This window comes from Oratosquilla oratoria, chromosome 8 (assembly GCF_046742065.1).
Source record: "Oratosquilla oratoria isolate Oo_2021 chromosome 8, ASM4674206v1, whole genome shotgun sequence".
NCBI classification, from domain to species: Eukaryota; Metazoa; Arthropoda; class Malacostraca; order Stomatopoda; family Squillidae; genus Oratosquilla; species Oratosquilla oratoria.
Genome location: NC_134784.1, coordinates 2,187,262 through 2,211,211, shown reverse-complemented (window position 1 = coordinate 2,211,211; position 23,950 = coordinate 2,187,262). Strand labels below are relative to the sequence as shown.

At 39.2% G+C, this 23,950-nt stretch overlaps 1 protein-coding gene across 1 annotated transcript; it reads right to left on the bottom strand.

The window, feature by feature from the left end:
* Positions 1–704: 704 nt before the first annotated feature.
* Positions 705–3,438, bottom strand: LOC143027443 (uncharacterized). The gene is made up of 2 exons (XM_076188732.1): positions 2,987–3,438; positions 705–2,687 (listed from the first exon to the last, which is right to left on the bottom strand). The coding sequence occupies exons 1-2, from the start codon at positions 2,988–2,990 to the stop codon at positions 2,350–2,352; spliced, it is 342 nt and encodes a 113-aa protein (XP_076044847.1). The 5' UTR covers positions 2,991–3,438; the 3' UTR covers positions 705–2,349.
* Positions 3,439–23,950: the final 20,512 nt, after the last annotated feature.

Below are 23,950 nucleotides of genomic sequence, written 5' to 3'. Positions count from 1 at the left end.
TGGACAGGGTGCAGGGATGACCCATCATCCAGGAGGTGCTCAGATAAGAGGGGGGGTGGAGGGGTGTGGAGTGTATTCAGGGATGGAATGGGTGGAAATGATTTTATGTCTTTCCCTTTTTGGCTACCTCCCTTGTAAGGGGGAAAAAGCCTTGGTATATGTATCATAATTCTGTATTTTGGTTATATTCCACTAAAAGGCCTGTCCTGTGCTCAGATAATCGAAAAAGGCATATTTGAAGAAAAAAAAAATATATATATATATATTATACATACATATATATATATATATATATATATATATAAGTAAAAGTTAAAAATAAGGTCATTTTTGTAATCTGGAATGCAAAATCAATCAAAAACACCTACTGAATTTTTCTTTTAAAACGGGAACTTAATGCGTACCAAAAAGGGTTGAGAGAAATCAGAACATGTCTATGTATATATATATATGAAGCGCTCTTTAATTATCTGATGTGTTTTGTGAGCTTATATTTCATTTTGTTAAATCTTTGAATTCCTCTGTTAAGAATTCTTATTCTAAAATAAACTCTGCACCTAACAAAGTACTGTAGTGTAAATCATCTTCAGGCAAATTTACATGTTTGCATATTAATGTAGTTAACTTTTTGATGGCTTTCCTCCCTGATTTTAGTGATTTCTTGCCATGGTAGCATTCAAATAATTTTTCCATTACTTTTAGTTGTCCAAACAATTCATTTGATGGTGTCATCAACTTTCCTTTTCTTCTACAAATTTTCCCAATCCATGTCTTATCATCAGGGTTTACATTAGTGACAAGATATGAATATTTAGGAAATTTGTGGGCAATAAAACCCCCTACGTACCTTAAACCCTCTGTTTCCATACTTTCCTCTAATTCCTTTTTTTCTAAATTATGCAACTCTTTACTTTCATCCTTTCTTTCGATATCATATTGTGAGTCAGAGGAGAAAAGCATTGCTGAAAGCATCAATTCCAACTCAAGAATGTCAATATCAGGTGTGTCACTATCAGAGTCACAATGTTCTGTCACAGGAAGTGGCCCCTCAGACAGGGAATTATCTCGAGTTACTTTTGTGATATTGTAGTTCCTCCCTACCAATTCACAGTTTCTGCCAAGAAGAAACAATCTTATTCTGTATTTCACCTGAAGTGGAGAGGGGGTGTTGATAACAAGCTCCCATTTGTCTAGTAACTAAACGTGTTCTAGGCAGTCCTGATTTTATCTGTATGTTATATAGGTGACACCAAACTTATTCTTTAAGAATTCATACAGTCCCAATAAAGACTGAGAGGATACAATTACTCCTTTCTGAAATGGATACAGGCTGTGTTTACCGCCAACTTTCATGTTCCTTACAGTTTGTAACATGTTGTTTAGAACATGTGTTTGACTTTCCAAATACATGCCAAAACTAGCCCTAGACCTTTTATCTCCACGAGGTGTTTTGGTATTAAACACATCAAACCATGCATCAACTAAACTTATGAAATTAATTGTATCCTCCCAGTCCTTGCTCTTTAGAAGACCTTTCCTCCCAAAGTACTGAATAGATTTTGCTGTACTCTGTGATAGTAGTTGGACAACTAAAAGAATGTTCATACTTTTAGCTCCCTGTACATCAATATATTTGTATGACAAACGATGAATTGTTTTTAGGTCATATATACTTCTTATTATTAACTCTAGTACTGCTGTTTGTCACCGTTGGCTCTAAATGTCCATCCAGAGTGAATCCATGGTCTAATAGATTATTCCTGATAAGTTTGATAAGGTGGGGAACGTCAGCAAATACGAACACTGGGCAATTACATTCAAATGGGTTTAGGAAAGAACTGTTATTTACATTAATGTTCAACTGTTTCCACAAAGCTAAATTCTTTGGCCCTAGGTCACTGACAATTGCTACAACGATGAATCCTGCTGCTTCAACTTCATGAATAATGTTATCCAAGATATTCTTTGTCATATCACAATCAAAATCGTAAAACACCAGCTGTTTCCACGGCTTCAATAACCCTCTAAGCATTGCACACTTTGTTTTGGTTCATATATATTGTCATTTCTAGTGTCATATGACCAAGCTTGAGCAACTGCAGACTCATCAAAAGATAAAACACATATTCGCTCATATTCACACATTGTTGGAGCATGGTAAGCTAAAAGTTGGATGATATCACACAAAATTCCGGGTTCCACTACAACCTTTGATACCCATTTACTGATAGTGGCAGGAGGTGGCAGTGGAAATTTCCAGTGTTTCTTAAGGAAACGGTATGCCTTAGGGCTTAAGGATCGTAAAGTAAGTGCTTTGCTAATGTCTTCCTCCTCCCACTTGAGTACGTGCTAATTTGATACAAAATACTGGGTTTGATTTTCTGTAAATGTTTTAGATAATGCTTTTGAAACATTTTCCTGACATTCAACTGTGGCATTATCCAATTCATTCCTTAATGTATTAATAATTTCCTGATACTTTTTTATTTCTTCACAATACTGATTTCTCTCTCTGGTAACTTTTCTCAGTCTTTTGTGAAGATCTTTGTTGTAGAATGACATGCGTTTAATGAACTGCAGTATCTTCTTATTTTTGGGTTCAGGTGATGTACATGTTTCTTGATAGTGTTCTTCCTCCTGTGGGAGGAGTGGCCTTGGATACACTTCACCAACTTCTTCAGGTGGGGCTGTAATGTTCAAGATATTTAATCAATATTTTCTTTGAAAGAAAGAAAGAAAAAAAAAAAAAAAAACAGACTTGTGTATTTACTATTACATGTTTTGACTCTTTTTAAATATATGCACAAAATCAACCAATCTTCACCATTGTTTTCTTTTCACACATGCTACTCTGTTTCCCACACACATCCTCCACCACAACATCTCATACCTATCCAAACACTCATGTCTTCAAGTGCATTACAACATTATTATTTAAATTGAGGAAGATTTGTTCACACAAGCAATGTGAGGGCTTACTACTTACTCATAAGTTGACTTGAAGGTCCAACGGTGTGTGAAGTCAAAGCATCTTGGATGTGATGCTCTTGTACTGTAGGTGTTCTTCCTGTGGAGGGTGTGGCTCTGGGTGAACCTCAATGACTGTCTCACAAGCTGTAATATATAGGATACATTACCCAATTGTATTATTTTTGCTATATATACATATAGAAAACCAGACATGTTGTAGTGTAAAGAAGCTACTTACATCTAAATAGTCACTATCTGAAAACATTCTGTGTATATAACTATCATATCACCTCTTAGATATCTCCTCTCAAATGAAAACATATTCAACTCTTTTAACCTATCCTACTCTGGATGCCTCAATGCTTGTATCATCCTAGTTGCTCTCCTCTGAACTGCTTCTAACATATTTACATCCCGAGTATAATGTGGTGACCAAGCCTGTATACAATAATCTAAATATAGAGGCCGAACATAAATGTATGCCTTATATAAACTACGGACTACCTCCTTAACTTTATAACTAACTCTTTAAATAAATCAATTCATGATGGCATTCTACCCATTAACAAAAAATAGCACCAATTAATTAGGCCTGGACCCTACAAAACAGCACCCCGCCCCCATGATAGTTTACTTGTTACACAGTAAAGGAACTAACTTACTTGTTAATGTGGGTAGTCCAAGTGTAGGCACTGCTCATTTCTTGAACTTAATTTGACTTGGGGGCACTGGCAAACCAAGCAACTCATATTTCAAGTTTCTTTGAAAGACATTACTTTAAAAATGATGGCTGCATACATATCCAGATGACCGAGTATTGTGTGTGCCACATAATTCAATCCATTTCTTTCAAAGTTCTTTAACTTTGGGTAGTGAAAAGAAATGTATATTTTTATCACCTTTCAGTCTAACGGCATTGCACTTCTGCATTATACAAACTGTTGGCATTTTTATATGTTATTTGTCTGCTTCGTTCCACACACTGGTGTGTGAGTGACTGACAGTTCTCGACCCGCGGAACCCTGGTCTCGATATTTCCGTTGACGTCATCATCTACCTGCGCAGTGGAGAGGTTTTCTGGCTCTCCCCCCCCCCCCGCTAACGTACCTTATAGTATTCGTTTTACCTTGGGTTTACCCTTCTGACATATACACACAATTCCCGGTCACGTAATTCTCTGCTTTCAGAGTTGTGCTTGAAATAAGAAAGATAATACAACACCCGCCCGCCTGCCCCCCCTCGCACCGCCACTGGATCGACTCTACTGACTCTCAAACCCAACCTGGGGAAAAGCAGGAACAGCTCAGGCCTTCCCTGGGGCTAAATAGGAACGCGCTCTATACGCGGGAAGTGAACTCTACTCACTTCCCGTAAGATACATACACACACCTCTCACGAACATAGCCACGACCCACGCACAAACATCTACACTTACTTTTTCTTCGCCTAAAATCCGCTTCCTTTCCAAATTTCTCTTACACTACATCTCCTCATTTCAGTTTACCTCCCCACCTCTCTCTACTACTACGCCTCCTACCATTTTCTGAACTTTTGGTGATTCTAATTCCGGCGTCGGCACCGCCGTCCGAGTTCCCTGTCCATTTCTCCCGAGCCACGACCACCAACAGCCCCTAATCGCTCGCTTAATTACCCGGTGGCAATAGCCCTCTTTTATACACTACTATCTTTTCATTTTCTTACAGACATTCTTCCCCTCCCACGAAAACTGATCCCGCGCAAGCGGGTGATCTTACCTAGCAAGTCGCAGGGTATTCACTGAGCAACCGCCGTAACAGCAACATATCTGCTCACGCTTCGTTTTGCCTAGAAGAAATTCCCGAGATATTTCTCGTTTCCCTTGAGAAATCGTTCTGCCAGATGACACATGTCCCCCAGTAACTCTTCTGTACGACCACCATTGCCCCTGAGGTCTTAAAACTTGGCTCTGCAGAAGAGGGGGGAAAGCCTTCCCGGTATCGTACCACTAGTATACAACCAGCATAGAACGTGCAGTGCTTGGCCAATATCGCCAGAGATAGTAGCAGACCCCCACGACCTCCCGCGTCGAGACCCGCCCCCCGTATACGCTCGCGCATCAAGTCAGTATAATCAGTATATCGCTCTACAGTCACTACCCCCTTTGCCCATCACGCATAACACCAACACAATCACTAGGACACAAAGACGAGTTAGGATCCGGGACTTACGTCCCACCGGTAACAAACAATTACGCACTAAGGAACTTTGGGACACTCTAGCCAAACAGGATATTTACATACACAAACTTATACCACAACAGAACGCATACTTACTGATCACAGACGACACAACCACAGAAATACTATGTCAAAACAAAACAAAGACCTTTTCTTCCAACGGATACGACATTCAAGATCCCCCCCCCCCTGAACTCAACGCCAACAGAACACTCGTCATAACACAAGTAGACCCTTACGTCACAGAACACACACCCGAGGAAATCAAACAAGAAATAGAAAGACTAAACACAAACACACACGTCACACAAGTCATCACACTTCCACGCACCAGAACAGCTAAGGTAAAATTTGAATCCACACAAATGGTGAAAGACTGCCTCCTCAATGGACTGAAAATGTTCTCACAATCATTCCCCACACATACACTCAAACAGGAAACCTACGCATACATCCCACAATGTCCAAACTGCTACTCACTTGAGCACGTACGCAAACACTGCCCACACCTATTCCCATACATGGCCTGCTCCAACTGCGCATCCACTGATAGTCCAGTCAAAATGTGGCTGAACCTCAAACAAATTGCTAACAAAGGTTTTTAACTTGCATATTGGGCATGAATAACCTCTCTTTCAGATAAAAGAAAAAAAAAAAGTTTACCAAAATTAACCTTGCGGGAAGGGGGCCAACGGCCGCCATCTTTAAAATCCAACTTACAATATTAAAATTTCAAGACATAAAATTCCTGACATTTCCTGACAAGTATGTCCATTATTCCTGACAATTACTGACAAAAATAAACGTTTTTCCTGACAAAAAACCTTTATTAAATTAGGAGAAAAAAAAATGCATGAAAACCCACACAGGGCCCACCCCAAGCCAGCTTGACATTTTCTTGGTGATTTAAATTGTAATGATAAGTAGCTATATGCTTAATAATAAACTAACACCAGAAAATGACTAGCCCCTGCCATTGTTTTCATGCTTTTTTTATTTCTTATACAAATATGAATATAAAAGGTACAAAAACAGACCAAGTAGCCTTTTTCAAGGCAACAATTTTCACATTAATTCCTGACATTTCATTAAAAAATAGGTACAAAATAAGTACAATTTACAATAAAGGAATGGTCAGTTGGTCGAATGCTGGGGCAAGGCTCTTGCATAATCACCACAGAACAAGTTCATGAACGGACCAAAGAACATTTCTTGTCAAGAACTAGTCAAAGGTAACTTCATCATCATCAAGATCTGGCTGTGGTGAGTTGGTGCAGTGGAGGCCTTTGCAATTACCACACAAGTTTGAACAGTGAATGCCATGTTTCCTGCAACTGCATCTTGCTGTAGTACACCCTGAAGTACAGTTACACCTAATTATAGCCAACAAATTTACAGGACCAGCTGGCAAGTCAGTCTTGATTGGTTGCAATTTACCATCTGAAAGTTTCCATCCCCACTCGTCAGGTTTTAGCTGGTTTCTACCTTTCCATTCCTGAATTTGGAAGTAAACTCGAAGGCTGTGGAATTTCGTAGCTGCTCTTGTTGGTGGCAATGATTTGGCCTCAACACACTTTGAGCTTTTTGCAACCTTTTCCTTAAAGCGCCTCAGTTGGAGATGATTGATGTTTTCCCCATCATTACCATTGTACAGGCACACTAAAGCCTTCTCCCCAGCTTCAATAACCTCTTCTGCACTGCTATCCTTGCCAAACACTTCTGTCAGTTTGAGGAAGTTTCTATTCTTCATCACCTTTCGAAGGGACGCTGCCTTCCCAATTCCATGAACACTGGATGTAGAATCACAACCCAGTAGTGCATGGATGAAAAGAATGTTGGAACAGACCACATCTCCCAAAGATTTCCTCATCTCTTTGATGTTCCAGACTTTCACAGTTTTTGCACTAGCCTTTGGTTGTAGCGTGAAGTAGATGTTGTAACCATCATCTCTATTGGCATGATAACATAGAAGGACCAATAGGTCAGTGCCATCTGCTATCAAAATGGTTTCTCCTGTCTGTGCCAGTTCTAGAGCAGTCTTCACAATCAATACGTCAGCGTCTCCAGATGCATGGACTACTTTACAACCTGCTTCCTCCAAACTCTTTCCCAGCAATTTGATGAACAATTGTTTCTTTTCTTGATTAGCTAGGAAAACATCCTTTTTTAATTTGAACACCATTAAAGGGGTCAGTGACACATTAACACCAACAGACCCGCCTGCTCGGCGTCGGTGAGTCGCGTCTTTAATGGATGGACCACTTTCATACCCATCAAAGACAATGCATGCTTTTCCATATCTAGTTGTGACATATCTGCGGTATTGGGCACAGATCTCATCAAATGTGTGACCTTTTTGCCATGGGAGGCATTGAAGTAGTGCTCCACCATCTAAGAGATACTGTGGATCTGAAGACTGTGGACCTGATTGTACAGGGGAAGTCAGTTCCCATATTGCGTCTGCCAAAGCCGGTTTTTTTGCCTCTCGCGGTAGTCCGAAAGAATCAAAAAGTGCAGGTGGGTAACCACAAAGCTTATACTGGAAATGTTCTTGCTGATGCTGAGTTGAGGTAGATAGCACACACAGTCTCTGGAATAGGAGTTGTGGATCAGTCTCAACTGCTTCATCTTTGCTGAGCGAAACTTTTGACCCAAGTGTAATTGCCTGATCCTTTCTTTTAAAAGTGTACTCGTGGACATTTTCTCCAACCATTGAAGCTATGATTGCCTCTCCTATGGAGTTTGCTCTGTCCACTTTCACCTTTTTGTCTCCAGTTACTCCACTTGAAATGCTGTGAATGGACGGATCTTCCGGGAAAGGGTCCTATGTCTGGAGAAACGCAAGGAGCTTCCATGTATCCCTCACATCTGGCTCTTTTCTTGCTGAAGTAGCCTCCTGGTGCTGGTCACTAGTGCCATAACGAATGCCTGCTAGTTCTTGCATTGTAAACTTGATTTCAGCGCACTCTGGCAGTGATAGCATCCAAACCAATCGTTGAATTTCGTCCATTCCTCTGCCATGAGTAAGACCTCCAGACATCTTCATGCCTCTCATTAGCACCTGCTCAATAACCAGATCCGTCGACAAGCCAGTCCAGTAGCGATCACTCCGTCTAATCACATGGAATCCTTCAGAAAATTTCTGGTACACTTCAGGATGGCTTTTTGGTAGCCCCTCCATTTGCTGCAAGTACAATTAGACCGACTTTGCATATAGGATGTGTCCTGCTGCAGAAAATATTGGCAGCATTTTCCTTACAGCGTCAAGGTGCAATTCCCAGTTCCCGGTGCGCTCTGCCTTGATAAACAATTGCAGGATCTTCACCATATCAAGGTATTGAATCCACAATTTTGCTGTTCGCTGGTCAACCATCGCATCCTTCACATGGTTGATTCTCTGGGCAATCCTGGTCACAGACTCTGATGACAGAACATTATCCAATGTCTCAGTCCCATCAAGGAGACCTTTCAATAGCCCCTGAGCTTCCTTCAGGTCTTCATTTTGAGGAAATGACTCTTCTGCATCAGTGTTGGGTTGATCATCCTCAGTGACATGTGAAACTGGCAAATCATAGGCTTTCGCTAACAAAATAGCTCTGAGAGCAGCATCAACTAAGAAGTGAGCACGAATGGCTCTTACAATTGCTTTGCCACTTAGCATGTGCTTGACTGTGTTTTCAGCATACACAAGTTCAAAAAGTTCTTGCAATCCAGAACCTGCCATCAAATGACCAATTGACCCCAGCAAGCTCATCTGTGTATGGAGCCCACCAAGTTGCAAGACATATGATTTCAGGAGACTGGAACTAGGCTGTGACTCGACTATCATCATTGCTTTGTACCAAAGTGGCTGATCGAATGTTAGAATTGGTGTAATGTTGTTTTTCCTGGCTAAATCACTAATGTAACATAATGTTGAGTACACGCAGGTTGGGTTACCAGGGTCCATGTCGATCATTGACAAAAAAAACTGTGGCTGATTTCCCAGGATATGTTCCTTTGTGCACTGACTGCATAAGGCCTGACCATGTGGGTCTGGACGGATGTAAAATTAGTGAAACCTCCCAAAGGATGTCAACATTAGCAGTGGAATCGACAACTTTCTTAGCCCGGAGCTCTTTAAATGTCACTGGTGGTTTGTTGGTGTGCTGTGAATCTAGGTACTTGATGTTGATCCTTCCAACCCTTATTATATCTTCTGAAAGGACCTGAATCCTTGGAACTGGTTTTGCTTTAACTTTCCCGGGCGTAAAAGATGCTATGATGCCCATACCGTGGAATGTGTTGAATCCATCAATACTCCTTACATTATGGTCCACATTATCAGCTACGAACTGCACAAATTCAGTTTCAACAGGGGAGACAGTTTCAGCGCCATGAACAAGAGCAGCACTTCTTTTGAATTTCTGGAGTTCCGAGTAAGATGAAGAGAAGCCATGCTTATTCAGTGTCAATTAAGAGCCTCGATCCAAATTGGTCATGCATTTCCACTGCTAAACCAAACTGCAAAGATGCAAGGAGAACTCTGGGTCTAGCAGCCTGCATTATCGCTTGACCAACTGATGCAAGTTTCAAATTGTCTTCGCCTGCAAATATCTTCCTGAGAAAGATCAACAATGTTTTAGGAACATATTCAAGAATCGCATCCTGTTCAAGATCATTCTTAGACGGGTAATATTCTTAACTTGTCTGGATACCTTTAATGTCATTCTTGATAAGCTTGGCTGCCGTCTCTATGATTCTAATGGCCTCTGATTCTGAATTGTCTGTTGAGCGGCTCTGTGCATAGAATTCATGGAGAATACATTTTGCTGTACTTAAGAATGTAACATTATGTTTCCCATTAATTTCAGTCACAATGATTTTGTCTTTGGAATGTTCTAGCAATCGAGATTTCATGTATGAGAGACTGTATGGTTCAAAGCCAGTGTCCTCGAGAATTTCCTCCATTTTTTTTAACAAGATCGACAATGGTGAGTTGCTCCTCGTCATTTTGCTGCAAATAATTAGCAACTTCCAGAAATGCCTGCTTTCTCTCTGAATCCTCTGGTCTACCAAGGTTTTGTTTCTTAGAAGAATCAGCAGAAGAGAATGCCTTAGGAATGTTTTTATTGGAATCAAAGTTTGCAAAACATGTTCTGTGATAATGTGCTTCTTCTGAAACAAGGTCAGCTACATAACCTATTCTACCTTTAACAGTGGATGCCCAGCCATCATTTTTTTGGACTTTCTCACAAACTTTTAACACTCTGTCCTTCAACTCAATAGTTTCTACATGGGAAACATCAACACCTCTTTTCTTTCTATCAGATTTTGCTCCAGAGCAACAAAAAAGACAATGTTCCTTAAAGTTAAACACACACAAAGAGCGGTTTGCACAGGATGGCATTTCATCATGGGTGGACCTGTTTTTACGGTCAATTTCTAAGTATTTGGGGTTGATCCAACGCTGTCTGCATTTCTTGTGAAGACGTTGACCACTCTGAATTATGATCTTCTCTCCACGTTGTTCAGAAGCTCTGTTAATGGAATCGATTCCCTTCTGGCTGACGATGAATGTTTCTTCATTACTGGACAGTTCATTGTTGCAAATAGCACACTTGTCAGCATCCATAGTTATCGGTACTTCACTTTGGCCAACCTGAAATTAGAATATCACAGAATAATAAGCTCCTGCAGTAATACATCAAAAGAGACAAAAATAAGGCATAAGAAGTTATAATTATATTTAACTTTATGAAAACTGTTGGTTTTATCCAATTTCACATTGCTACATTTGGTATTTTGAAGTATTTTGGTATTATATATATATATATATATATATATATATATATACATGTATATATATATATATATGTATATATATGTGTGTATACTATATGTATATATATATACATGCATACTATGTATATATATATATATATATATATATTTATATATATATATACATATATTTATATATATATACATATATGTATACTATATATGTATATATATATATATATATATATATATAATTTATACTATATATGTATATATATATATATATATATATATATGTGTATTTACCTAGTTGTATTTACCTAGTTGTATTTTACGGGAAGGGGAGCTATGCTCGTGGGGTCCCGTCTTCATATCTCATTTTATCTAAACTATTTTTAAATTCATGTATTGTTTTTGCACACACCACTTTCTCATCTAACTTGTTCCAACTGTCTATTACTCTGTGAGGAAAGCTGTTCTTTTTCAAATCTCTTCTATAGCTGTCTTTTTTTATTTTCTTTCCATGTCCTCTTGTATTTCTGTCATCCCATTTTATCAGATTCTCTCTATCAGTAATTTCTATGCCTTTCATGATTCTGTAAATAGCTATCAAATCTCCTCTCTCTCTTCTTTGCTCTAGTGTCTGTAGTTTAAGTTTTTGTAGTCTCTCTTCATATGATAGTTTTGAGAGTGTTGGTGCCAGTTTTGTGATTGCTCTTTGTATTCTTTCAAGTTTTTTTATACATTTTTTTGTACTTGGTGACCATATCGTTGCTGCATATTCCAATCTTGGTCTTATCAGGGTGATTAGGATTTTCCTCACCATTTCTTCATCCAGGTATGTAAATGCCACTTTGATTGTTCTTATTAAATTATAAGTTTCTCCAAAAATCTTATTTATATGTTTCTCAGGTGACATATTATTCATAACAATGACTCCCAGGTCCTTCTCATTTTCTACTTTTTTTATTCCTTCTTCTCCCAAATTATATGATCCTGTTATTCTGTTTTTGCTTTTTCCAAATTCCATTATACTACACTTTTTTGTATTGAACTCCATCTCCCACTTCCTACTCCATTCTTGTACTTTATTTAGATCTCTCTGTAGTGATTCACAATCTTCTTCAGTTTTCACTCTTTTCAGTAGTTTTGCATCATCTGCAAAGAAGCTCATATAGCTTTCAATTCCTTCATCCATATCATTAATATATATAGCAAACATTATTGGGGCCAGAACTGTTCCCTGCGGGACACCGCTTATTACTTCATTCCATTTTGAGTGCTGATCTCTTATCACTACTCTCATTTTTCTTTCTTGCAAAAAGTCTTCCATCCAATTTAGCAATTTACCTTGTATTCCTCCTTCATATTCTAATTTCTTAAGCAACTTCTTATGTGGTACTTTGTCAAAAGCTTTTTTTAGGTCTAGAAATGCACAATCAGCCCATCCATCTCTTTCTTGTATTATATCTATTAGCCTTGAATAGAAACATATTAAATTGGTGACGCATGATCGTCCTTGTCTGAATCCAAATTGCCTTGGATTTAGTACGTTGTTTTTTTCCAAGTATTTTACCCATCTACTTTTGATAATTCTTTCACAAATTTTTGCTATTGTACTTGTTAGAGAGACTGGTCTATAGTTGGTAGGTTCTTCTTTATTTCCTCCTTTATATATAGGTACTATATTTGCTTTTTTCCAATCTTCTGGAACTTTTCCTTCTTTTAAGGAACTGCTTATTATGCTATGTATTTTGTCTGCCAGTTCATTCCTGCATTCTTTCAGAATCCAGTTTGCTATTTCATCTGGCCCATGCGATTTTCTGACATCAAAATTACCCAAGTGTGTCAATATTTCATTCTTTGTTACTTCTATTTCTTCCATAGGGGGGACTTTTTCTTTCCACTCAATCTCTTCAGGTTGTATATTTTCCCTTGTAAACACTGATTTAAAATGTTTGTTCATAATTTCTGCCATTTCCATTTCCTCAGTGTATTCAACTCCTCCTTGTCTTAATTTCTCCAAGTCTTGTTTGTTTTTCAGTTTATTGTTTACAAATCTGTAGAATAGTTTTGGTTGATCTTTACACTTTTCTATAACATCTTTTTCATATTTTCTTTTTTCCTCTCTGCACTTTTGTACATATTCATTTCTATAACCAGTATATATTTTCCATTTTTCAGGTCTTCTGTCTTTTTTCCATCTGGTCCAGGCTTTGTCTCTTTTGTCTTTTAACTCCCTACAACTTTTGTTGTACCAGCATTTTACATATTCTTTTTCTTGTTTTTGTCTTGGGACATACTTTTCCACTCCTTTTTTGTAAATTTTTGTCAAAATATTCCATTTCTCTTCCACTGATGTTTCTTCTTTGTATATTTCTTCCCAGTTTTCTTGTTGGAAGAATTCTCTTATTTTATCAAAGTTTGTTTTTTCATACATCATTCTTCCTTTTCTATATTGTTCATTTCTTTTCATATATTTTTCTTCATTAAGTTCCAGTTCAATCAATATGTGGTCACTTTTACCTATTAGTGTTTTATATTCAATCTTGTCCACTATTCTAGGTTCAGATGTAATTATTAAGTCTAGCCTCGATGGTTCTTCTTCATTTCTATACCTAGTGTTCTCTTGTATCCATTGTGTCATTGAATGGTCAGTAATCATCTCAAGTAGAGCATTTCCCCATGAGTCATCACCACTCTTTACTGTCATTTCTTCCCAGCAGATTTCTTTGCAATTAAAGTCGCCCATCATAACTATTCTTCCTCCGTCTTCCATTATTTTAGTTAATGCTATCTTTGTGTCCTCTAACATACTTTTATGTTCACTCTCCTCCCATGAGGCTGTTTTCGGAGGCACATAATTTATCACAAATTTTCTGCTCTTCTTATCTCTGTCTTCCACTTCTATCATAATCATCTCTACTGTATTCTTTCCATATATGACACCTTTCACGTTTATATCCTTCTTAGTCAGGAACATAACTCCACCCCCTTGCTTTTTCTCTCTGTTTCTAATCCAATAATTGTATGCATCATGTCCTACACTGTTGGGTGGTAGTGGGCCTTTTAATTTTGTTTCTACAATTCCCATTATGTCCGGTTCTTTTTCTTTCAAATAATCATTCAGTTCATTCAATCCTGTTATCAATCCATCTATATTTGTGTAAGACGCTCTTAGTTTTCTGCCACTTCCATTGTGTTCTCTGTTTCCCTTATGTTTTTCTTTAGTATGTCGAACTGCTTTATTTTCATGTTCACTACTCTCCAATAGAATCTCTCTTTCTCCGACTCCGTTCATTCCTCGTTTTTTGCCTTAGCTTCAATTCTTTTCTGCTTTTCTGCCTCTCTTTCCTCCTTATTCATTTCTCTTTTTATCCATACCTTTTTATATTGATCATTTGTTGCTAGTTTCCCTGTTTTGGATAGAATTTTCTCTGCCGTTGTTTGTGACCTGAATTTAATCTTAATTGGTCTGGTCTTATCTGTACTATATTTTCCGAGTCTGAATTTTTCCTCAATTTCCTTTATAATTTCTGGTTCATCTTCCTGGACTAATTTTAATAAACTGCTTACTCTTTCATTTTCCTCCTTGATTCTTGCGGTTCTATCTGGGTTATGTTTCTCTTCCATTCCTAATATAATTATACATTTCTTTTTGTCAGCTAATTCTCTTACTATATTCTCCTTCTGTCTCATCACTTTAATAACTGAGTCTTCATTATGTTCTTTCAATTGCTGTTTGACTATGTCAGTGAATGAAACCTTATTCCCTTCTTGGGTTGTTCTCCAATTTTTAGCTTCTTTAGCTATTTTCTCTCTGTTTTCATTACTATTCTTCTTCAATTTCTCATTCTCCTCCTTTACATTTCCTAACTGTCTTTTTAGGTCCTCTATTTCTTCAGTTAAGTTTCTGTTAGCCTTCTCTAGTTGTTCCAACCTTTCAATTCTCTGGAAAATGGAGTCAAAATTACCTAACTTACGTTCCATGTCCTCGATCACCTTATCAACTCACTCCTCTCGTCTTACCCGTCGGGGGGGTGGGGGGTTGTGTCCCCCCCACCCTCTTTAAATCCCTGGAACATATTCTCGTCACTTTCTACTGTATTGCTCCTCTCTATACTTCTAATCTTTACATTTTTATTAGACATTTCATCCTCACTCAGTCTTTTGTTTACCTTTCGCTTGTCTGGCTGGGCCAAGTCTACTCCCTCCTCATTTCCTTCCATTTCCCTCAGTAATCCCTCCCCTTTTCCTCTTTCCCTACTTTCCCACTACTCCACGAGCAATTTCCCCCCCACCCTGTAAAAACACTAGGCACTTCTCTTTGCGTTGGGATCCACAGACTTCAGTTTTCTTCAGAACGTCATCCAAGCCGTCCATTCGCTGAAGTGTGTGTGTGTGTGTGTGTATACTATATATGTATATATATGTATACTATATATATATATATATATATATAGTATACGTTACCCACTAGCGGACAAAAGTCACATACCAAAACCCCGACATCGATTTTTCTCTACACATTTTCTACGAATTTTCTCGACACCGTTGACCCCATTCCGCAAGGTTAATTTTGGTAAAAAAAAAATCATCCGAGAGAGAGGTTATTCATGCCCAATATCCAAGTTAAAAACCTTTGTTACCAATTTGTTTGGGGTTCAGCAAAAAAATCAGCTAGATTGACTATTATTTGGCGGCTTTCTTCCATTCGGGGCATGAGTGGGCGACGGTCACGTGATTGCCCGAGCAGTTGATACACTTGAAGTCCGATGATCGTGTCCTTCCTCAGCACACTTCGAGCAAACCGAGGTCTTCTTGGTGCATGATCTTGAGTTGTGGGAGTAGGAATAGCAGCGGTAGCATTGGTGCACCGCTACGTATTCCTCACGTCTGATGTTGCATGGGGGAACTACGAGGTTGAATAGACGTAACCCTTGAAAGAGGGTCGCGTCGGCTTCCTCCGTAGTTCCGAACGTGATCTTGAAGATTCTGTTGCTGTTGCCGAGCTTGGTGACGTTGGCGGTGGTGATGAAGGTGTGTTTTTGAGTCAATTCGGTCTGGATTTCTTCCGCCGTGCGATCTCCAATCCAAGGCTGGATTCCGCGGCAGAAGACGGAGCGTTGAGCTAGACGTTGCGGAGCTAGGACCGGAGCCAGTCCAACTTCTGTCAGGGGCGAGTTCTTCTTCAGGTTGAAAATGGGTTGGAGGTATTTTTCGTTCAGGGTAAATACCACGTAGCCGTCAGCCGTTTCAGTCAGTCTAGTTACCGGGATTTCCATCTTGCATAGTGTTGTTAAAGTTTTTTCATAGGAGGGTTTTGTACTTGTAGCCGCCCGTAGGCGGACTTTAGCACTCATAGTGTAAGTGTTTTTATGATGTGAGGAATGATGGCGGCAAGAAAAAGAGATTAAAAAAGAAAAAAAAGGATGGTAGAGAAGGGGGGTGGGGAGGTTGTGGTGTCACGATATTATATTTACCTATGCCGGTTAAGCAATTGTGGATGTGGGCCAGCGTTGAGTGATGGGGAGATGTTGATGGGAGGAATTCTTGATGGAGGTACAGCGGAGCGGAGCGTAGCAAGTCACCGTGACCAGTCCCAAGTCAGTCGAGTCAACGGCGGAGGAAGATAGGATTGGTAATATAGAGGAGAGGGGGGTGTGTGTGCAAGAGGTAAGGAGGAAATGGAAGGAAGTTGGAGTTATAATAGATGTGGGGCAGACCCACTTGCTACCGTGATACTATTTTTCGGTTAAAGGCTGGTCCATCTTCTGTAGAATCGAGATGTTCTTCTTCTCGAGCTGTTTTTGATTGTGTTGGCTGTTATTTGTTAGTTTTTGTATTATTACTTTTTTATAATAAAAAAGGATACGACTATTCTCGCCTATTTATAGGTTTTTGAATTTCCTAGGGGTATATTCTAGTCTTCCTTTATGTGTTGTGACGGTGAGGGAGGGGGGTCTTGAATCCTATACTTCGTATGTTTTTTTTTTTTTTTCATTTCAATGAGTATGATTTTTTTTCCCTTGGGGATGACGGCTAGTGAGTTTATTTGACTTATTTATACATACGATGTTGGGGGAGGGTAGTGACTCCTATTTGCCATACTCATTGATTTCAGATGATATCACGTGCGATTGGTCTCGCACGTGCTATCATCTTTTTTAATTAACAACAATAATAATGATGGTTAGTAGGGTTAGTAGAACAATGAAAGGTAGATATGTGTTGTGTTTTTATTGTGTTGTTTGAGTTTAAAATATGTATTTTGGTTCAGGTGGGGGGCCGTTTATGATGGAGGACACTCTAGGCTACCAGTTGTGATCGTGTCCGTCTTCTGTGTCTATGTCTTCGCTGTTTTGTACTAATTTTGGGTTTGCGATTGTGAGTCTGTTCCATGTTCTGTAAGCTAGTCTGTAGAGTCTTGTGTTAAGTGGTTCAAGTTTGTGTTGTGTGTGTAGTTCTTCTATTGTGTTAAGGTATGGGGGTATGGAGTGTGTGGCGAATCGAAGTGTTTTGTTTTGTACTGATTGTAGTTTTTGAAGTTGGCTTGGTTTTAGTGTGATAGTTGTTATTGGTATGTATTCTAATTGTGAACGTACGAGTACTTTGTATAGTCTTAATATTAGTTTGGTGTCTAGGTTTCTGAGTCGTCTTAGTGTCTGTAATGTTTTTTCTGCTTGTAGTTTCCTGTTGTTTGTGTGTGTTTGTAGACCTCTGTTTCCAAGTGTTAGTCCTAGTATTTTTATGTTTCTTTGTGTATGTGTGTGTCTCCTATCCATATTTCTGCTGGTTTCTGTGTTGATATGTTTAGTAGTTGGAATTTTGTTGTTTGTTTGTATTTTCCATTGTTGTCCATATGTGTTTATTGTTTATTGTTCTGCTTGTTTTTAGTGCTAACATTGTTTGCTAACATGTGTTGCTATGTTTAATAGTTGGAATTTTTTTGTGTTTGTATTTTCCATTGTTGTTCATGTGTGTTTATTGTTCTGCTTGTTTTTAGTGCTAACATGTTTTTGCCTTTTTTGTTTGGGTATGTTATTATCTGTGTTAGGTCATCTGCAAATTGTACGTGTGTGACTCCGTGTGTCGGGTTGGGGGTGTCGTCACTGTCGTGTGTGTAGAGGTTGAATAATGCTGGTGAAAGGATGCTTCCTTGGGGGACTCCGCTGTATATGTTAAAGGGTCTTCCTGTATAATGATGTATTCGTATTTGTGCTTGTCTGTTGTCGATGTAATTGCAAAGTATTCTTGTTAATATGTCTGGGAGGTGTGTTTGGTGTATTTTGTATTTGAGTCCTGTGTGCCATATTATGTCAAATGCTTTGGTTATGTCTCGTGATACTATGTTACATCCGTGTTTGTGTCTTTGGCTTATGGCTATTGTTTCGTATAGTGTGGCTATGGCTGTGTGTGTTCCTCGTCCTCTTGTAAATCCATGTTGGTTTTCGTTTAGTAGGTTGTTATTGTGTAAGTGTTTGAGTAGTCTTTGTAATAGGAGTTTTTCTAGTATTTTACCTGGAACTTCTAGTAGTGATATTGGTCTGTGAGGTTTTTTCAGTGTTTGGGTATGAATGTTAGTGTAACTGTTTTGAATGTGTCGGGGAAGTATCCCGTGCTGAATGTTTCATTGAAGATTTCTGTGAGTAATTGTAGTGTTGAGTCTGGAATGTTAGTTAATGTTATTTTGTTTATTTGTGATTGTCCAGGTGCCTTGTCTTGAAAGTTCTTTATTATGTGTTTGATGTTAGTTAGTGCAAAGGGTTTTGTGAGTGTGTTGTCTGAGTCAAGTCGTCTCATGTCAGCTAAGCTGTTAGGGGTAATGTCATCTTGTATTTCTTGTACTTGTGCTGTGATTGTTCTTTCGTGTCCCATGTCAAATGTTGCGTTTTCTGCTGGTGTGATTTGAAATATGTTTCTCCAGTGTTGTCTGAATATGTGTTCTTGGTCTTTGTCTTTATGTATCTTGTGGTTATTGTGTATGTAAGGGGTGGTGTTAGTAGGTGTTCCTGTTAGTCGTTTAATTTGTGTCCAGAAGTATTTGGCGTCCTTGTGTTGTAGGTTTATCTTTCGTATTTCGTTGTTCCAGTGTTCGTCGTATAATTGTTTGTTCTCTTCTAGTAGTTGGATTTTGATGTCGCGTAGTGCTTGTTTTGCTTGTGGTGTCCATGTGCCGGTAATGTGTGCTTGTGTTTGTAGTTGTTGATATTGCCATTGTAGAAGTTTTAATGTATCTGACTGTCTTGGGTGTGGTAGAGTTTTATGTTTTGTTTTTGGGAATATGTTTGTCCATGGCTTGTTGTATCATAGTGTACCATGTGTTGAGTTTGTCGTCAATGTATTGTTTATTACGTGTTGTTCTTTGTCTTTGTTTGTCATATTTGGTTCTTTCTATGTCGAGTGTGGTCTTGAATCCTATCCAGTCTGCTTTGTGGAATATGTATCTTTCTGGTGCAGGTAATGTTATTGGTTTTGTTGCCAGTGTTAAGTGTATTGGGATGTGGTCTGATGTAGTTAGTTGTCCTGGTGTGATACTGTAGTTTAGGTGATGATGTCTATTTGTTAGTATTATGTCTGGTGTTCCTTGTCCGTTGTGTGTGATGCAGGTGGGGAAGTCTGGCCCTAAGTGTGTTAAGTGTCCTCTCTGTATCAGTTGAGCTATCTGTCTTCCTGTGGTGTTCGCGTTGTTGTGTCCTAATGTGTGATGTTTGGCGTTCATGTCTCCTAATATGTGTACTGGTAGTCTTTTCCTTGTTAGTCTTAGTATGTCGTCTATAGGGAGGAGGGGGCGTCTGGGAGGTAAGTATAAGGTTGCTATTATAATGGGTCCTTGGTTTGTGTCAATTTTCACTGCTAATATTTCGTTTTGAAAGTCGTCTAGTATTTTGTGTTTAATGTTGTGTTTGATGGCTATTGCTATGCCTGCATATGGTTGATTATAGTCGTTTCTTCGGTGTACTGTGTAATTGTATATTTTTAGTCTGTCGGGTGTGCCTATCGAGTTTAAAAGTATGATGTCTGGTGTTGTTATGTTGTACATGTTACAAAGTTCGTTTCTTCTGTCGAATGTCCACTGTATTATGTTGTGTTGGATGATGTGTATTTGTTCCATAGTGTTGAGGTAGAAGTGTGTTGTAAATGTTTATTCGGCGTTGTGTGTCCAGTGGTGTTCGTGTTCTGTATTCTTGTCGTGGAGGTCGAAGTGTCCTTGTTTGAGTCTGTTGAATTTGGTTTTGTTTACTCTTACAATGATGTAGTGTGTTAGGTTTATTTTGTCTGTGGCTATTTTTTCAATTATGTCCTTTTCTTGTTGTTGTGCTGTGTATGTTATTTTAATTCTCTGGTTGGTGATGAGTGTTTATAGGGTGTCGTGTGTGGGGTCTGATGGTATCTGTTCTGTTTCTGGTGTTACAAGTTGAAGTCCCAGGCTGTTTGTTTGGTTTGGTGCTCGTTTTTGTGGGGGGTTAGTGTCATCAGTGTTTGGTGCTCGTTTTTGTGGGGGGTTAGTGTCATCAGTGTTTGGTGTGGGTCTCTTCAGTGTTTGTTCTGTTGTCTCCATTAGTTCTGTGGTGGTTATGTTGGTAGGTGTTATGGTGGTAGGTGTTATGATGGGTTTGGTGTAGTTGCTAAGTCCTTGTGCTAGTAGTTTTGTATTTATGGCTTGTGGGGGGATTGTTACTGTAGGGAGGCCGTTGGCTTGGTATACTGCATTGAGTGTTTTCTGGAACGTGCCTGGTTCTTGTGTATCTATGACTGTAGCTATTGTGATGGCTGTGTTAATTGTTGTCATGTGGTGAAGTGATGTGGTCATATTTGTTGGTGTAGGGAGGAGGGCGGGTTTTTGTTGTGTGGCAGTGGCATAAGTTTGTGTGGTGGTGTGTGGTTGTTGGTTTATCTGTCTGGTGATTTCTTTGCCTTTGTCCTTCTTCTTGGGGCACCTCATTGCTACGGCTGGGTGGTCCCCTTGACAGAGGAGGCACTTAGTTATAGCGCAGGTGCATCTGTCTTGTCTGTGTTCTGTGGATGCGCAGTTGGAACAAATCTTGTATGGGAATGGGTGTGGGCATTGTTTGCGTGTGTGTTCGAGTGAGTAGCAGTTTGTGCATTGGGGTATGTATGTGTATGTTTCCTGTCTGAGTGCGTGTGTGGGGAATGATTGTGAGAAAATTTTGAGTCCCTTTAGGAGGCATTCTTTCACCATTTGTGTAGATTAAAACTTGATTTTTAGGACTGTCTTGGTGCGTAGGAGTTTAATGACTTGTGTTACGTGTGTGTTAGTGTTCAGTCTTTCAATTTCTGCTTTTATTTCTTCTTGTGAGTGTTCTGTGACATAGGGGTCGACTTGTGTGATGACTAGTGTTCTGTGTGCATTGAGTTCTGGTGGGTCTTGGATTTCGAGGCCGTTGGTGTTGAAAATTGTTTTTGTGGTTTTCTGGCAGAGTGTTTCTGTGGTCGTGTCGTCTGTGATCAGTATGAATGCGGTGTGTAGTGTGATGAGTTTTTGTATGTAGATGTTGTTTTTGCCTAGAGTGTCCCATAATTCAGCTGTCCGTTGTTTACCATTTGGACGTAAGTCCCGGATCCTGACTCGACCCATTGCGCCGAGCGTAATGGGTTAGGTGTCCTCGTGTTCTAGTGTTTTTGTTTGCGTTATTCGTGTTGTGTAATGGGGTGGTGATTGTGAAGCGATTGTTGTAGGGGCGGGTGGCGAGGGTCAGGAAACGTTAGTTATCGGTTAGTTAAGTGGAAAAAAAATTCGGCAGTTACACTGACAATGCCGCGAGCGTATACGGGGGAGTGGTTCTCGGCGCGGAAGTCGTGGGGAACGGCTACTATCGCTGGTGATAACTGGCCAAGCACGCACGCGTCTATGCCGGTTGTGCTTAGTAGCACGAGACCGGAAGGGAGGTTTCCCCCCTCTATTGCAGAACAACGATCCAAGTTTTAAGACCTCAGGGGCTATGGATTGTCTACAATAGAGTTAACGGGGGACATGGGTCATCGGCAGAGCGAGTTCTCAGTGCTAGAATAATCTCGGGTACCGGAATTCTTCTTGATGGTAAACTTTTGCGTAACGACGTTTTTATGCTACGAGGGTTGGGCAAACAGTCTTGACCAGGTAGAATAGAATAGAATAATGGCGATAGCGAAGTGAGAAGGAGTGGGAGTAAGAGGGGGGGGTGATAGGTGAAGGTAAAGTTCAGAAAGTGAAGGAAGTGTGAGAGTGATATCATGGGGCGGACCCACTTGCATGGTAGTTTTGTTTCACGTTGATGATCATCCTAAGCTCACTGACAATAATTCTCTAACTAGCTAAACAACTAGTAATAATAATAATGATGACATGTAATGAAATAGTAAGGTATGAAGGAAGCACTCATTTGACAGTATAGCTATTGGTTTATTTAAAGTTGATTGTAGTTAGAAATGTGTTTTATTTAATTCAATTAAAATTCATTATGAGTACTTCCTACATTTTGCATATCTTATGGTTTGGTTTAATGGTTTAATGTCACATACTCCCTCCTATCGGGAGGCTAGGACGGTGCCCCTTTCAGAGGGCTTTGTAGCGTGGAATTTAATGAACCATGCCCTTGGTTCAACTTCGCTGGCGGCAGGATTCGAACTGCCCTCACTTCGACCTTCGCCGCAAGTAACGACGCCTTAACCCGCTCAGCCAGCAAGCTTCCTATATCTTATGATAGGTAATAAATATTTACATGGGTTGGGAGCAGGTGTGACTAAGTATCGGCAATGGGCCGTGAACTGATTCAAGTTTTAAGTAATTTAAAGTTTTTTATTTTAGTTAATGCTATGATTGATGTTGAGTCGTGTCATACTTGCTCTCAATTCAACTTATATGTATATTTATTCATTTTATTTCATTTATTTTATTTTTCTATTTATTTATTTATTTATTTTTTTGTAGGAAGGTTACGAGTGTTTCTTATTGGCTAATGTGCCATGTGAAGTTTATTATTATGTGATGCAAGTTAGTTATACACACATATCCTGTGGATATGTGTGTTTGAGTGTGGCATGTGCCTTATGAGTTCTTATATTGAAATTACTTAAGATCTAACATGCGTTTTTTTTTTTTTTTTTTTTTTTTTTTTTAAGCTAGGGGAAAGTCCAGGGGCTCAACCAAGAATGGTTTTGCGTCTAGGCCAATATTTGTGGTCTTGTGTTTTTTTATTGCTTAGTGGGGGCTGTGATAGAGTTGTTGTTTGGTGTGGTGATCCAGGCTTTACTGCTCAGTCTTATTAGTCGTGCATGTATGGTTTCTAATTTAGTTGTCTCGTGAAGTTGTTGTGTTGTTTCTAGGTAAAGGGGTTTGTGTTTTAGTATTCTATGTATTGTTTTGTTTTGTAGTGTTTGTAATCTCTTGATGTTTGTAGGTGTGCTTGTGACTGTAATTATGGGTGGGTATTCAAGTTGTGGTCGTGCTAGTGTCTTATATAATTGTATTTGTGTTTTTGTGGAGAGTCCTCGGAATCGTCTTAGTCTGTTTAGTGTGGTTTCTGTTGTTCATATTCTGTTTTTTTTTCCTTGTGTTGTTATGGTGAGACCTAGGATGTGTGCTTGTTTGTTGTTTGGTATTGTAGTGTTATTGATCTTTATTGGTGGTGGTTGTCGTGTTGAGATGGCCAGAAGTTGGAATTTGTTTGCGTTTGTTTAAATTTTTCATTGTTTTTTGTGTTTATTTTGTGGATCTTGTGTTGTGTTTTTCTGGCAAGCATTTGTTTTCCTGTGGTGTTGGGGTATGTGATGATCTGTGTTATGCCGTCTGCGTAGTGTATGGTGTAGCTTCCGTGTGATGGTGGAGGGGTGTCTGTCGTGTATAAGTTGAGGAGTGTTAGGGATATGACGCTTCCTTGTGGTACTCCACTGTGGAGTGGGAAGGCTGGTCCGGTGTATTGGTTTATTTTTATTTTCGCTGTTCTGTTGTCGAGGAAGCTACATAGCGTTTTTGTGATAGTATCAGGAAGTTGTGCTTG